This window comes from Eurytemora carolleeae, unplaced genomic scaffold (assembly GCF_000591075.1).
Source record: "Eurytemora carolleeae unplaced genomic scaffold, Eaff_2.0 scaffold597, whole genome shotgun sequence".
NCBI classification, from domain to species: Eukaryota; Metazoa; Arthropoda; class Copepoda; order Calanoida; family Temoridae; genus Eurytemora; species Eurytemora carolleeae.
This window is the reverse complement of record NW_019396500.1, coordinates 56,684-73,387: the sequence shown is the minus strand read 5'-3', so window position 1 is coordinate 73,387 and position 16,704 is coordinate 56,684. Positions and strand designations below refer to the sequence as shown.

Sequence of the window (16,704 nt, the reverse complement as noted above, 5' to 3'; positions counted from 1 at the left end):
GTTAAATAAACCAATAGATCTGACACTCCCCCCCCCCTCCCCCAGCAGGAATAGGGTTAAGGGCTCTGTTGACATGATTTTAAGTAAATCTGCATTTGAAAAGTAGCATACCCACTTTAGAACAGTAACCTTTAAACTGTTGTCTGAGAATATTCATGTAAATCTATCTATAATTGATAATTTTCAATTGCGCATGATTATCTGAATTGTGACTTATGGATTTAGGCAGTAGAAACAATGAAGGAAATTAAGACAGGTCATAACTTTTGAAAACAGAAAAACTAAATAATCTTTATAGAGGTTAAATGTTTAAGGGCTACTTGAAATTTGGTCATCAGACCCTTTTTTACTATTTGAATTTTTTAAAATTAACAGTTTCAGTTTCAGGTTTTGAATGCTGCAGTGAACATGCAATTTCTTTTCACTATATTAATCCAGAGAAGTAATTTTTTAAAATTTAAAAAGACAACTACAATAATGTAAAAATACACCCCTTTGTGAAAGGAAATTGTTTTGCTCCGAATACAGATATGTACTAAAATTAAATAGCAGCAAAAGTATTGCTGCCATACAAATTTGTTGTAGTCTCTCAATTTGAGTTGCAAAATGTACAATAAGGTGTCCACTAATTTTTTAACAAGGTGCGTGCAATGAGTGCGGTAACCTTTTAATTTTCACTACATAATAAGAGTAATTCCTGATAAGTTTAGGTAGTTAGCTCTTAAAATCAATAAGATAATCTCCTTTGAAGTAAAAAAAAACTGATAACTAAAAAAAATTCATGAAATTATAATATTACATATCAATTTCTCCATTTTTCATCAGGTAATTCAAATTTAAAATTTTTTTTTTAAATTAATGAGGTAGGCCCTGACGAGGGGAGGAAGGCCAACCACATCAATCTCTAGCCGGAACCACATTCCCATCATTTTCTCGTCCCAACCACATCGAAATCCTCGTCCTTTCAATAAATTTTTTTTTAATTGTCCTATCCTTGAAAATAAATACATTTTTTAAAAATATGGTGTCTAAATCCCTCTTTTAGGCCAACTCATTCTGTCTGGGTATTGCACATTCACTCAGTAAAATTGTTCGTACTTAAAAAAATAACAGTTGTTTTTGAAAAAATGTTGCTTAAAAAAACAGCAGTAAAAAACTCTTGTTTTTTCGAAAGTTTGTTTGTTCCCATAATTCGTTCTTCAAGTAAAAAAAAACTTTTGTTTTATCAGGAAAAAATGTTTCAATTGTTTTAAATAGGGTTTCCACGAAATGGCTAAATCTTTTGTGCAAAATTTGCACTATTTTAAAGCAAATTTTTTTTTGCGAACATTTGTGATATATTTTTTGCGCAATTTGCGCAAAACTGAAAGTTTTACGCAAAATGTAACTTTTTAGGCAAATTGTCAAAAATTGATATTCTAAGCTTAGAACTAAACAACTGAAGATTTATTCCATACATAAAAAAATATTAGCATAGGAGTATGATTACGATTATACTACACTCAATTGGTTACTTCCAGTTACAAAAAGTTTAAATTAAGGGACCAAAATTAATAAAATAGAAATTTGAGTGTGGTACTTGGCAATATTTTAATCCTGTTAAATAATTTTAACTGAATAAGGTGTGCACCCGTGAGATTTGAACTCTTCTTAACTGTCATTGGTCAATTATGTAAAAGTGACCAATAGGAAGACATTCCAAAACAAGATTTTTCCAGAATTGAATACAAAATTGCGGAATTGAGCAAAACTCTAGTTGCGGAATTCCGCAAAACTTGAGTTTCACAAAAGCGGAATAGGGCAATTTTGCGCAAATTGTTGTTATTTTGCACAAAACTGATGTGCAAAGAAAGAAAAATTTTGCGTTTCGTTCCCCAAAAATTGCACAAAAGTTTGCGAATGGAAACCCTAGTTTTAAATCAATCATTTATGTTTTTTCATTCTTTTTTAAAAATTTATATTTTCTTTATTTCTCTGAACTATCAAAATTGTTCGTTTTTTCTGAACAACACCATTGTTCATTAAAAATTTAGTTTGTTTTGAAAATTTTAGTTTGTTCTCAAAATTGATGCCCATCCCTTGACACATACTCAATACACATTTCAGACTAAATTAAATCCTCATGTCTTCTTCTCATTCTGAAGAGGATAGAGAAGGATTTTTCAGGAAAAGTTTTGGCACTCAAACTCCCCCTTAATTTTGTTAAAGAGTAAAATATTTCAAAATATTTTGTTCAGAAAAATTAATGAACGATGAACAAATGTATTAAAAAACAATATTTTTTTTCAAGATAAAATGTTAACAATTGTTGACTTTTTTGTTGATCATTAATTGATCCTTTACAAAATGATAAAAAAATCATTTGAGAAACTTTGTTTGAATTGTGTGTAAACAAACAAAACAGAAAGAGTTTGTGAACCAGTGAATGGAAAAAATCTGATTTTCTTTTATTCATTTTATCTCTTAATTTTACTGAAGTAATGATTTTATTGACCAATATACTTACTTGAAAGATCACTACCCTTTTGGATTTGATATAAGGAAATACAGTACATGAACAATTTATTATTTATTTATTATAGGGGACCAATTTCACTGGTAACTAAAGAAAAGTTGATTTTTACTACCAAGTCAAATTGCTGGATTTATATGGATTTACATGTGTTATAAAGTGGACTGTAAGATTATTTACATAGTTTATTACACTGGAATTGGATTGAATTAAACACTACTGCTTGATTTGTTGGATTTTTCTCTAAGCTGTTCTCTCATTAGATTGAGGAAATTAAGTTCAGACATTGCAATGAAGCGACACACAGGATTCTTACTAGCATCAACCTTTAATATTCAAATATTTTTTTTTTAATTTTCAAAATAAAATTTTTCCACTTTCTCTGTAAAAATGGTATAGAATATTTTTAGATACGATGAGATCATTCAAAGAAAAATGTATTGTGAAGTAAATCTAAAACCTTGTCCAAAATGCGTTATGAGTTTGACTTCCTTTGAAAAAAAAAACATTTTAGAATAGGAAATTTGAAATAAAATTATACAGCTTAATTTTGAATTCCTTATATCCTACAACTCCTAGCCCCCACAGTTTGTTTTCTCCAACTACATTTTCATTGTCAGTTTCTTGCAGTGAACAAATCTCCTAAAACAATGTTTTAAATATTTTAAAAAAATTTACTATTTGATGCACTTACCCTTATCTTTGCATTTTCTTCCTCCAGCATATTTAGTTCTTTTTCCATCTTTTGTTTTCCAAACTGTTCTAGTTTTCTCTCAAATATCTTCTTAAAATGATTATACACAAGATAATCTGAACTCAAATATTTCTCTGAAATCACAAAACTTTATTGCCTGCAAAAAGATTACAACCTAAAACAGCTGGAACCCTTCCAGTAAGAGAAAAAAAAAATCCCAAAACTTTCAAAAGAATTTCTGGTTCCTTTATTATGGCATCAAGGCTAAAATTTGCTTTTGTGCTGAAACCTGTTGACATGAATGAAAAACAAATTAGCATTGTTCATTAAGGACTGAAATGTGTGGCTTAGGCTTGGGCACATTCTAACTTTCTTTAAATTGTTCCGTTCAGTTCTAGAATGAGGGCTTTAGATCATTCCATTCTTGTTCCTTTTTTTTCCAATTGTTCCATTCTCGTTCCCTTTCTTTCTGTTTTTAGTCTAAGAAAGGTCATCCCGTTTTGTTCCGTTCTTGGTGTTCTTAAGTGAATAATGGTCCCATCCTCCCCTTCCATCTTTGTCAAGGAGATATGAGGGGGGGGATGGAAGGTATGGGGGTACTTTTGAAGTTTCCAAGACAAAAGTTTTTTATAAAAGAGTATAAAGTATAAAGTATAAAGTATAAAAGCTGGGGGGGCCTGAATCTATGGATAGCTTGGGGGTGGCATTTGGCGCCCACCTTAGAAAAAGACCTTAGAGAATGGGTACAGGGTTGAAATGCATGTTCATAGCCGTATTTTTCAAGCCAGCTCAAAGAAAAAAAATCAAACTGATAACTTTAATAGTTCGGTTCCTAGGAAGGATTGATAAAATGCCTAAAAAAGGGTCAAGAAAATGAAAAAAATATTTTTTTGTAATAAACAAATATCAAAGTGTGAGACATGTTTCTACATGAATTTTTCAAGGGCTTTTCAAATATATAGTTTTTGGACCTGTAGCCTTAGTCACAAAAAAGTTATGGGCTATTTTAGATTTTTTTTTTTACAGATCAGACTTTTTTTCAGGCCTGTACCCTACCCCACTTATTAAAAAAAATATTTTATTAATAAAAAATCCTTTAAATTACTATTCATTAAAAGTCACAAAATTTCAAGGTGATAGTGTCAAAAGTGAGAGTGCTATGACAAAAAAACTACAGCCTGTTTAGGGTTAAAAAATGACGATTTTATAATAAAAAGTTCCACACGGCCGAAAATACACTTTAAATTATGTGTTTCAAATTTAGTGTTAGAAGGATGAGCTTAGATAATTGCAATGTCTATTTTTTGTGAAGCTGGGGGAGGGGAAGGGGTCCTTAAACCCTAAAACCCTTAAAATGTGTGACATACAGAATTTAAGTTAAACTAATTTTCATTAAACTCAAACATGCAAATCATAGGATATGGCGCGTAATTGCTGAGAACCCAGTTTATCTTAATAAAGGGGGATGTACAATTTGTAGATTTTTATGAAAGAATTAATTTTTATAATCAATATTTTAATGAAATTAAACAGGTATATAAATACATTATAAAGAACAATTTCTTTCAACCTAAGTCTCCCCTCCCTTACTGAAGAGGTAGGCCGGGGAAGGGGTGGGGGTCAGGTGCTTTAATAAAAAATATCTTAATTATTTCTAGATGATTTCAAACACATTCCTGATTTAAAATGCTTTCCTGACATAGAACTTATTCTGGATAATAAGAACCCGTTCCTGATTTTAAATGTTCTTTTCAAGCAATTCCCGTGTGGTTCCATTTTGTTCTTTTACTATTTGTTCTATTATCTTTAGAATGGGTTATATTTGTTCCGATCTTTTTTTGGAACGATATGGGATCATTCTTGATAGTTCTGTTCGTTTTCCTGAAAGAATGATTGTTCCCCAGGAACGAGCCCAGCCCTGCTTGTGAGCCCAAACAATAGACTTAAAAAGAATAGAGTATACTAGGTACATGTACTTGAGTACAAGAGGAATCAAGTTGATGTAGATTTTTTAAATATTTAATAACACAAGAGGCGCTAGTATCTCTGTCCCTAGAATCCCTGTAAAAGAAAAGCCGACTCACTCACCTCTGCGCTGCGGCGGAATATTCATTAAAATTTATATATAGCAACATGACTAGAAGATGATTAGAAGCCGAGGGGAGGGAGTTCCAGAAAGCCAAGGCAGGTAATGGATTGGTAAGGGGTGGCGTCTGGTGAGGAGGGGGGGGGGAGTATAGACTTTATTTATCTCTATTGCCCATTGGACATTAATTGTATCGAAAAAATCTAAAGACAAGGCATCTAAAATCATTAGTTTTGTTTCCTAATGCTTTTCTTGCTGGTTCACTCAAGCTTGTTTTCTTTTTTTCTTGTCTTGCATTTAGCTTCATATTTAGCATATCACTGGAAACAAGAAAACAGTATCAATGCGCATACAGGCAGATATTTCCATCAGGGCTAGGCACCTTCAGACTTTTTCAAGCCGTTCGTTAACTATTAGTTTAAAATTTTAGGTAGCTGTTCTTACTTTTGATAAGAACATTCCATTTGATAACGGTATTTTTGTTCTTTCTCAAAGTTTCAGTTTGTTAACAATCTCAATTTTATGAACAGCATTAACTTAAAATATTTTAGAAATTCATAAACACGAAAACCCATAAAAACATGAAAATACATCAAAAAATATAAAAAATCGTCGTTATTTTTAAACACATTTTGAACTTACAGTTGGTTGACAGAACGTTACCCAGTCCTAATTTCTATAGAATAACATTAAATAAACCCTTATTTTTTAAATTAACACAAAGAATATTAATATTTTCTCTTCCTATTGTGGTATCAAATGTAATCCTGAAATCAGAACATGGAACAATCTTTTTTAAAAGTAAAACTGCAAGAGAAAAATGAAATTACATTCTCTGTTGCCTTAAAATGTGGAATTTAAAAAAAATACATTTTACAAATTGGGAAAAGGCTCAGACACAAATTATAGAATGGTCAACAGTATTTCTTAGAGTAAAGAAGCAAAATTATTCTGGTTCTTTTAGACTACACTGTTAGAAAAACCCGCTTACAATCAACAGTATTCAGTTCACGCACCAAGCCATGAAGATCCGTTGTAATATATCAACGATAATTCTGCTTGATATCAATTTACGGCCTGTACGCTAAATTCTAATTACATTCACTTGTAGTTCATTTTTCATTAATATCATTGATTCTTGAAACCTGAAAAAATAAACTTTAAGATAAATTAACCTAGATTTGTTAAACCTTATAAATATTATGATCATTTATCTTCAATCCTAAAGGACTAAAAGATTCCCTATATCCGGCCAAACAGCTGGACCCATTTGGCTAACATTTTTTGAGAAAAACATTGAAATGATTTCAACTATCTTTTTTGATATAAAGAAACACTGTTAAAAGATAGAAAGGTAGAGTAGAAATTAGGGTTACAAAGTTATTTTCAAAAATTGTGAAAAATGTACTAAGTAGCTTTAAAGAAAACAGGTTACCTTTCTGCAAGGAGCACAAGATTAAAATTAGCTTCTATTTCTAATATTTTCTCTAGAACAGCAGAACTATTGTTGAAGTTGTCTGGATGTAAACCAAAATCATGAAGCAGTTGGTTCTGCCCAAATGGTTTAAAGGGATTCTGAAAATTTTTTGATTTAAAGATATTGTTCAAGATTGTTCACATGATTTATAGTCACTTAATATCCTACTGTTTGAAATAATGTTGTAAACCATTGATATTTCTAATATAATATTAAACAGTCTAACTTTTAAATATCAAAACTTTACATCATCAGGTTACAACGATAGAAATACTGGAAAATTTGGGTTTGTGCCAAACTGTTCTTTTGTATGAAATTTTGCGCAGAATCATTTTCTGAGTGAAAACTAGACAAAGTTTTGAACATTCTGTTTCTTAAAAACATCCTAGAAAATAAAATAGGTTAAGTTGTGATATCAAATCAAAAAATAAAAAATATTATTGTATTTCTAAATAGGTGAACAAGCCCTTCAAGGAAGTGTTTATGAAATTAATAGACTATAAAAAATTATGAAATTAGTAGATTATAACAAATCTTTGCCAGGTTCTGAAAATGCTGTAGTGAATAGGGCTGGGCATGTTCAACTTTTCTTGCCATTACATTAATGGCTAGTTTTGACTGTTAAAAAATTAAAATTTCAAGTAGCTGTTAATCTTAAAGTTAGCAAGTGCAAGTCCGTTCCTTCACAGCATTTGCCCTTTTTTTAAATTACCTCTTGTTAAATTTTTAAATTAAAAAAAAAATTTATTTACAGCATTAATGAAAAATTTTCCACCACTGTTAACCGTCCTTTACAATATTAACATATTATGAAATTGTTAAGGTAGAGAAGCTTTGAAAAATTTTTTGCTAATGGTTAAAGAAATTGTTAACGGTGCAGTTGTTAACGATCCTTTACAATATTAATGTTAAATAAAATTGTAATTGTGCAAAGTGGCAAAATAATTTTGTTTACCATGAAATAAATTGTTAACATGAAGCACTGAAAAAAATTTCGTTAATGGGTAAGAAATCCTTAAAGGCTTAGCCGTTATTGATCTACTACAATTTGAACGGCACTAGCAGTTTATTTATCCTTCTCTGAGGACTGATATCTAAATCAACTATATTTATCTTATTCTGAGGCGAACCCAGATTTTAAAAACATAAAACAACATTAAAAACCTTCAAAACATATAAATTTTATTTTTATTATTAAAAAGTTAAATGTAATTTTAGGTTGAAAAAAAATACGTTTCGTTTTTATTTTTTGCCTTTTTTTCAAAATTGGCAAATCCGTTTTGTTAACGATTTAAAACAATTTTTGCCATTTGTTAGCAGACACTTTCCTTAATTTTCCGAAAACACTGTTCAGTTAACAGAACTTTGCTCAGCCCTAGTAGTGCAACAAGTTTCTCTCACAGTATTTGGTACTTTTTTGATAAAATGTTCAGATCTTTGATGAAAATATTTTTGACTTATTAATTAAATTTCAATATTTATTCAGCAGTCCAAGTGAAAATATTTTTTTTCAAAATATGTCAAAATGGGTTTCGAATAATCCATCTTGAAACACTGAATTCAAAAATGTTAAGGTCATACAAATCAAGAATGAAACAAACTGTAGGCAAAAAAAAAACAAGATTTTTCAGTAAAAAGTCTCCCAAAAACTAATATCATGGCACTAAATCAGAAAATCTTAGAAATAAAAAAATGGGTAATATTCAGTGGTTTGAGACGCAATATCGACAAATTAAAAACTCAACCTCCCACAGCAATCTATGATTTTTGAAAAATGTTTACACTGACCAATTTTTTAAACAGGCCAAATAAATTTCAAAATGTTGTTTTTGTTCCCAGGGAACAATTGTTTTTTCACAATAGCAAACGGGATTTTCAAGAATGATGCCAGTGTTAAAAAAAAAAAAAAAACAGATGTTAATTTTTCAAAGAAATAGTCTTGCATTACTAACGTTAAATCAGGAGAACACACTAAATCTATATTTTGGTCTAAAATAGAGTTTATGATTTTGCTTTAATAGTTGAGATAGGGGAGTGTGATACATGTTATTTTTGGTTTTTTACCCTGTTAAAGTTTCACTATATTTTCGGATTAATTAAATGATTAGCTCTGATAGACTTATGATGAGGAATACAGTGGGGCCTTTATGGGCATTATTTCAACAGTCTGACTCTCATTCTGACTAGGATTTCCAGATAATTCCATTTCCCAAATTTCCATTTTGGAAATGGAATGATCCGGAAATTTGTGGAGTTCTAGAAAATTACTGGATGAAATGGAAACCAACATTTTTTGTTTATGTTACCTAACCTGGAATTTTTCCGGTTTACGGAATGGAAACCAAAAATTTCTGGAACCATGTTCCAGAATTCCAGAATGTTCCGGAAAAATTCAGATTTTATTTCGTAAAACAGAAAAATTTCTGGGTTTCATTCTTTAAACTGGAAAAATTCCAGGTTCCGTATTATAAACTGGAAAATGTCCAGGTTCTTTTCCGTAAATCGGAAAACCTGGAAGCCAGATTGGATTATGAATTTGTGTAGTAAACTCAAAATATCTTGATCTCCATGAGATGTAGACTGTATATGTTAACCCATAAGTTTCCACTCAGCAGTGTAATGCGTGGGGACACCTACCTCACCCTTTAGTTTTAACCATTTTAAGTCTATGTGAGACATAGAAAGCAATGTTAAAACATTAAATGTTAAAATTTATTAGTTGACATATATTACCCTAGCAAACCAGAGGACGTCCTAAGGTCATCATGAGGACGTCAATAATTACCAGTGTGATGTCTGGCGATGTCGTATTTTAGGTGTTAAGAACATGTTGAGGATGTTTAACGCAAGGTTTCTTCCTTCCCCACAACCTAATTTTCGAAGTCAAAATGACGTCACTTTGGACGTCCAAATTTCCAAACTTTTGACTTCCAAATGACCAAACTAGTCATTTATTTATCCTACATTTTACCACTGAATAGAGCCTAATTTATTCTATTTGAACTGCTACCCTTTAACCCTCCCCCCTGGTATTACATTTACACCATGACTGTANCCATTCTGCTTTCGTTGCTAATCCTACCCTTCCCCCACTATGCACCACTCTACCCATCCCCCTCGGCGCTGCCCAGAGCAACGTTACGGAAATTTTCTGTTTCTGAAAAAAAATTGTTTCAGAAATCATTCTTGAAGTACAGATTTCCTGAACCTTTTCCATAATGGAAATAAAAAAATTTCTAGATCATTTCCTTACTTAAAACATAACCCAGAATTATGGTGGAAACCCTAATTCTGACCCTCGTTCTAGTTTAATGAAAAAAAAATAGGAACATTCCCAGCCCAATGGACCAGAGAAATGTCTTCAACTGTCAAGAAAGCATTCAAATTAGTTTTTCTTCTTACCTTTGATAGCAATCCTGTTTTTGGTGACAGAGCAAATGTTTCTAAATCCATCTTATAGAAGCCTGACATTTGTGCATACCCCCAGGCTGATTCAAATGTAGTAACAGGATCCCTTGATCATCAGCGCAATTAGAAATTTGTGAAGAAAGGGCCATATTTTCTGATGATTTTAATGGTGACTCAGAACTAGGGATGGGCACTTTCGGGTATTTTCAGAATCAAATGATTGTTTTTCAGAATTTCAATTTGATCGTTTTACAAAGCTGTCATTTCAAAAATTTAAAACGGTCCTTTAGAAAAAAAAAGTTTTCTGATTCAAAAGGAAAAAGAATATTTTTGTCAATTTCTTTTTTAAAACGAAATACAATCTTTTTCCATAACAATATTATTTTTCTTTTTCTAAGTTTAAAATATCAAAGGTTTGCCACTTTGCATCAGGTTGAAAACATATAAGGATATGAAATTTTGATTTTGTGGATAGGACTCAATTTATTTGCAAAATTTTTATAGCAAAATTGAAAATAATATTCTACCATGCATGTTGTAATAAGAAAAATATGTGTTATCAATGTTCTCATATTCCTGTATATTTTACAGTTCTGGATATTTCATCATATAGTATTGCAACTTAAGAGGTAGATTCAGAACGGTTTAATGGTGACCAATAGCAAATAAATCTTCCAGAGGTCACACAAGTATAGATGTTCTCTAGAGTATATATTCAATTTATTACCAACAGTTTAAAAAATTTCAAAGTGATCATTTAGAGAAAAACTTTTTGTCCATTTAATGGACACTCAAAATGGAAAACAATCATTTCAAAAAAACGATCCACATCCCTACTCAGTGCTGAGAAACAGGATTGTGGAGGTTCATTGCTCCCCCACTCTTTTTTTTCTTGCGCCAAGGTCCCTGATCATAGTTAAATATTTAACTCCTGCTCTTCCCCCTAGAGTTCTCTCAACCTCGTCCTCAAATCAAATCATTTATTCAATTTATTCATTGAGACTAATTTAAACTTGACCTTTGGGTGTTAACTTGCCAAAGTTGTTCACAGAGTTGGATTTATTAAACCAGTTTTGTGGTGGATTTTCATGGTTGGAATTGACAGATTTCTGGATTTAATTAAAATAAGACTCAAAATTGAGAATTATTCTCTCCTAAAATCAACCAAGGTAAGTATTAATTTTGATTTAGCCTGACTTCATAAGTCGAGTCTAAGGGCTTGACTCTGTCAATAATGTGATCCAAGCTGCCATTGCTGGTTCAGAATATGAAGCCTTAAACCTGGGTTTGGCTTCTATATGTAGCATTATCTGTTGTAATGATTAGTACGATCTTTATTATCTATGTTTAGTTATATATCTTATCTATATTAATGTTGACTCTGACCAGCCATTCCAGTCAGTTCTATTTACCTGTATAAATAAATTAGTAGTATATGAAACGTTGAGTTATACAGACGTGTATAGAGCCTTGAGTTTTGGCTAGAGATTTAGAGCCTAGAGTTTTGGCTAGAGATAGAGTCAGTGAGACTAGAATTAGACTCAGAGCAGAGTAATCTTGGGACCTAGATTTATTACATTTATTACCACTAGCCTTAGAGGGCGCTTCGCGCCCATCTTCTAAATTAGTTGTGAACATGTTCTCTTTGTGTACATCGTAAAACAAAACAAAAATAATTCGCGGATTTTCAAAATTTTTAAAAATTTAATTATGATTGAATTTTGATGGAGACAAATATTTAAAATTTTGATTTTTCATAAACCTTCCCTGGGGTCCCTAGATGTCCCACAAAAAATTTGGGCCCGATCGGTTCAGCCGTTTTGACGTTTATTGGATACAAACAAACAAACAGACAGACAGACAAGCCAAATTTATATATAGAATAGGTTGTGTGAAGTTGAAATAATCCAGGGGGGGGGTACAAAACAGTTGAGATATTAAAACTGTGGCAATGATTGTAGAATGTAGGATTTTTTTGAAATTCATGATAAGGAAACACTACAGAACGCTATGCAGCTTCCCAGCAAGAAAAAATACCAAAAAAGTAGGACAAAACAGAGGTTTTGCAGCGAACTAAAGTGATGCGATTGAGTAATTTGAGGTGCACCTCTTTTAAAGGGATTGAGGTGCACTATTACAACACATCTTTTAGATCACTTTTGGTACATCTGAGAATCAAAATAATTAAAATTCTCCTAGTGTTGCATTTGGTTTTGAAATACTAAATTGCCAGGAATAGGGCCTTTCAACCTGGTCATAATGAGCTAACAGCCAGGCGCACTAAAATGCACATGCATTGTAAAGCCTGGAGCAGGAGACAAGATTGATATACCGTATGATTTCTTATTTGATCATGCACTAAATAGTATTCATTGCAGATAAAATCATGAGTAAGGCTTGAATCTGATATCATCCACTCTTCCACCTTCAGGAAAGCTAAACCTTTTTGGAGCAATATGATAAACCCCATTGGAGTCAATTGAAATAGATGTTGGGTAATCCTTTCAAAATGTGTAGTTATAATTAACATTTACAATATCAAGTGAATGTATTTAATTGAAATGTATTTATCAAGTATAAACATATAAAACACTTTTGTGATCTACTGGATACTGCTATCTTTTTATTATAACTTTAAGTATGGGAATATTACAAATATAACAGTATTGTTAGTGAATTACACATGATCAAACACAAATATCTAATTCCAGGAAATATAATTTTGTTTAAAACAAGAGCAGTTTTATTTTATATAGTTCAATTTTACTTTTAACTCTAGAGACCTCTTGTATTAATATTTGGAACTGTCTAAACCTTGCTGGTCCTGTCTCCCAGCCATATCATGTGGTTAGCTCTCCTTAAAAGGAATTCCAACCAAGCTTCTCTTTTGGAGAATTCTCCACAAAAGTAATATGAGGAAAACCATCCTTTTTTGGTAGAAAAAAGGAGTAACTTCAGAGCTCTTCTCAATAGAAATTTCCAAGAAGTTCCTCTTTTAGTAGACTCCGTAAGATGAGAAAGTTAGGAGGAATGGAGTAAATGCGGAGCTCTCCTAAAAAATCCTCAGGAATTCCTTTTTTGGTTTTTTTGAGGAGGTTTCTCTATTTTCGATGGATAAAAGTAGTCCTCCTCTTGAAAGGTACAAGTGGAAAGCAGAGTGGATTTTCTTGCTGGGTTGGTAACCCTGCATTGCCTGGAAACTAAACTTTCTCTGAAAGTCAACTTACTTAGCTTATAATATTAAAACCAAGCTAAGAACATTAATGTGGTTTTGCCCAATCAAAATTTGAGGCTTATTTGTCGATGGGTTTCTGAGTTATGATTGGAGAACCAAACAAACAGACAGACAAACAGATATCACTATTTTCATAAAGGATTCCCTGGTTCCAGACAGTGTGAAGGCAAAACATATGATATTCTAGTCCGGCTTTCTCCCAAGCTGTGCCTTTTATCATAGCCCTGTACAGTGTACAACAATTTAATTTAGTTTTAGTAATTTGACTAAATACAGTCATTGTCGCGTATATCAGTACACTAAAAACGGCTTTCAGTTTCAATTTTAGATCTCTACCTATAACATAGAAACATAGAGAAGCTGACAAATAAAAGATCCTCTGTTTACTTGTAATCTATACTAAATTAGTAAAGAACAAATTAATTAAGTTTTAGTAGTATATATTTTCCGAGTTTTGTCCGCTGTTTGAAATAAAGTATTGAAATAAAACAACAATATATGACAAAAAGTTGTTATTTCATTTCAAACTCTTATTTTGAACTATTTTCACCAAAAACTTTAATCCACAATATCACAATGGGCATCATTAATTGCATCATACTGAATTTGTATTATATTCAAAACACGGTTTAAAAATCATATAGATAAGCCGGTTTGGATCCAATTTTTGCAGAAAGTATGATAAAAGCAAATTTAAAGAAAATCAGATTTTGTGATATACATTTTAGAACTTCAGAAAAATAAAGTGATTATAAACTTTTTTCCAAAAATTCAGTTCCTTTGTTTTAGACTTTGAAAAATAACTGTCTTCTACTAATGTAAATTTTGAAAAAAAAATGTATTCTGAATTTTATTCTTAAGCTGAATTTTATCAGATAGAAATCTTACTTAAAAATATTTTTGATACCTTTATTCTAGATAACTTTGAACACCTCTCTTGTAACACAATTTTTATTACCTAGAAAATGGTGTTGACAAACCCAGGTAGTTTCCAGCTGGGGGTAGAGATGGGTGCGTTCAGTTTTTTTTCATTCTTTTGGTCACTATTCTTTCTCAAAGTTATCGTTCATCTTCCATCTATTTTGTTTATTTCGCAGTGAAAGAATGGTCAGTTAAATCGCTTGTACAGTAAAATATTTAGTTCAGTAATATTGTTTCTTCTATGAAATCATTTTTTAATCTAAAAAAATTACATTTTTTTCAAACATTTGTGGAAAAGAATTGTTCAGTCAAAAACCTATTACTTTTAAAATAATTGTTTGTTCAGTAATAACGAAAGTTTTTGACAACAATTTTTGGAAAATTTGATTGTTCAGTAAAAAACTATTGTTTGAACTTGTTTGAATGATTCTAAATTTCCTTTTTGTTGATTTTTTTTGTTGGTTTTTGAAAATAACTATCGTTTGTTCATCGTTGTTTTTTCTAACCGAAAATATTGTGCACGGATATTTTTTTCATGAAAAAGATACCCATCTCTTCCTAACCTGAGGGCAATACTACATTCAGATCATTCTTCAAAGCATATCTTAATATGATATTCTGTACAGAGCTACTCGCACACTAACAAATAAAAAACTGATTATTAGAATCTTAAATTCAAAATTATTTTTACTCATAGAAATTTTGATCATCATGGTTGTTTATTACTTTGTAAATTTATTTACATTTTTACCATATGAATAAGAAATAGATTGTTCAGGAATTTTGCAGTTGAAGTGACATTTATCATGAACATAATGAAACACAAATAAGAATAGGTCACACATCCTTGATTCATTAAACATTTAAGAGGTGATGTTGTGAATTGGACACACTACTAACTCCTTCTCTAGCTTACCTTATGTATTTTCAAGAACCCTACTTTGTTTACAGGCTTGCAAATTTCCTTTGTATCCTTGAAAAGTAGCATCTCTCCAATTTCAGTATGGTTTGTTCTGTTCAACACTAATTTTATACTGAATTTTACAAATGAAGAGTTGGTCTTGGAGGCGGGAAAATTAAGTTAATAACAAGAAGATTAAGCTCCAAAAATAAACACATTCAACCAAACAACTAATAAGAAGAAGAGTAAGGGTTTTTAAAAAATCGGGAGAACCTTCAAAAAGGCTAGAAAAAAAAAGAAAAAAAAGAGAAACAAAATTTTATTTCTTTGTTATAAAAGAGAAAAGTCTGCTGTTGAGACTTTTCTTTATCTCTTTTACAAAAAATAAATAAGCTTTTAAAAAAGTAAAAAAAAAAATTTTAACAAATAATTGTCCCCTAACTTTCAAAAAAATGAATGACTAAAAAAATTAATCTTCAATTTAGCTTTTAAAGCAATGTATTAAGGCAAAAATTGTCATGTTTAAGATGACATTGATATTATTGATAAAATGTTATTTGTTAAATTAAATTAGTAAAATTTGTGCTTTCCTAAAAGTAATGAGTATAAACACGGAAAATGTTGTAAAAACAGTTGTTAAACGCTTTATAAGTACATTTTGTCTCATGTTTCTTAATTCTAAATAAATTTTATCCAGTGAGACTCAAAAAACTAAAAAAAAAATAGGAAGACGACTTTTAGACTCAAGTTATAATTTTAAGTATTTAAATAAACATAAAATACATTAATTGTGCAGTGTACACAAACCAATTTTACTTAATCAGTTGATTTTAAGGCTACTGGCAAAACTATTTTTTATATATTACATAAAATACACAAAATATTGCTTAATGTTGCCTTCCTATTCTAGAGTTTTGTGTCTAACTGTATCTAGTATACTCAACATATAATTGTTTCATATTTTGAATGCATAAAACATTTGTTGGTTTAAGGAATATCTTTCAAAAAACATTGTATTCACTAATTTGCCCATCTTTTAAGTTTAAATTTTTTGGCTTTTCTTTAATTTAAAACTTTAACCCAACCAACCCCCATGACCATATTACAGTGATCTCGGTTGCAAGCTCTCATACTAAATTCTACAAGAATTTTAGATAAAGTTAGTGACAATAACTTTATCTAGGTTATTATAATATAATGTGATGTCTAATTGCTAATAAAAAAAGTTTTATAAATGCAAATGCTTGGTAAAGGAACTAAACATTCATTAGTCATTACAACCTTCATATTCTAATTCATAAATCTTGGTAAACTAAGTTAACAAATAGTAAAGGANCGTTTGATAAAAACAACCTTCATATTCTAATCCTTAAATCTTTACAAACTAATTTAACAAATAGTAAAGCGCCACATCATCAGCTTTTAAAGGTGTATGAAAAATAAAAAGTTTATGGTGATTATTTATTTTTA

At 30.7% G+C, this 16,704-nt stretch overlaps 2 protein-coding genes across 3 annotated transcripts; both read right to left on the bottom strand.

The window, feature by feature from the left end:
- Window positions 1-2,564: 2,564 nt before the first annotated feature.
- LOC111704445 (galactosylceramide sulfotransferase-like) lies at window positions 2,565-5,634 on the bottom strand. 2 transcript variants are annotated; one of them, XM_023476682.1, is made up of 4 exons: window positions 5,533-5,634; window positions 3,207-3,340; window positions 3,071-3,154; window positions 2,565-2,838 (listed from the first exon to the last, which is right to left on the bottom strand). In XM_023476682.1, exons 1-4 carry the CDS (start codon window positions 5,606-5,608, stop codon window positions 2,722-2,724), a joined length of 411 nt encoding a protein of 136 aa, XP_023332450.1. In that variant the 5' UTR covers window positions 5,609-5,634; the 3' UTR covers window positions 2,565-2,721. The 2 variants fall into 2 exon arrangements, with proteins under 2 accessions (XP_023332450.1, XP_023332451.1); XM_023476683.1 differs by having other exon boundaries at window positions 2,565-2,845; window positions 3,078-3,154.
- A 742-nt stretch (window positions 5,635-6,376) lies between these two features.
- LOC111704437 (galactosylceramide sulfotransferase) lies at window positions 6,377-15,908 on the bottom strand. Its single transcript, XM_023476674.1, has 9 exons — window positions 15,825-15,908; window positions 15,250-15,346; window positions 14,897-14,972; window positions 14,371-14,407; window positions 13,558-13,636; window positions 11,084-11,142; window positions 10,172-10,283; window positions 6,728-6,867; window positions 6,377-6,437 (listed from the first exon to the last, which is right to left on the bottom strand). The coding sequence occupies exons 1-9, from the start codon at window positions 15,899-15,901 to the stop codon at window positions 6,377-6,379; spliced, it is 738 nt and encodes a 245-aa protein (XP_023332442.1). The 5' UTR covers window positions 15,902-15,908.
- Between the last annotated feature and the right edge of the window lie 796 nt (window positions 15,909-16,704).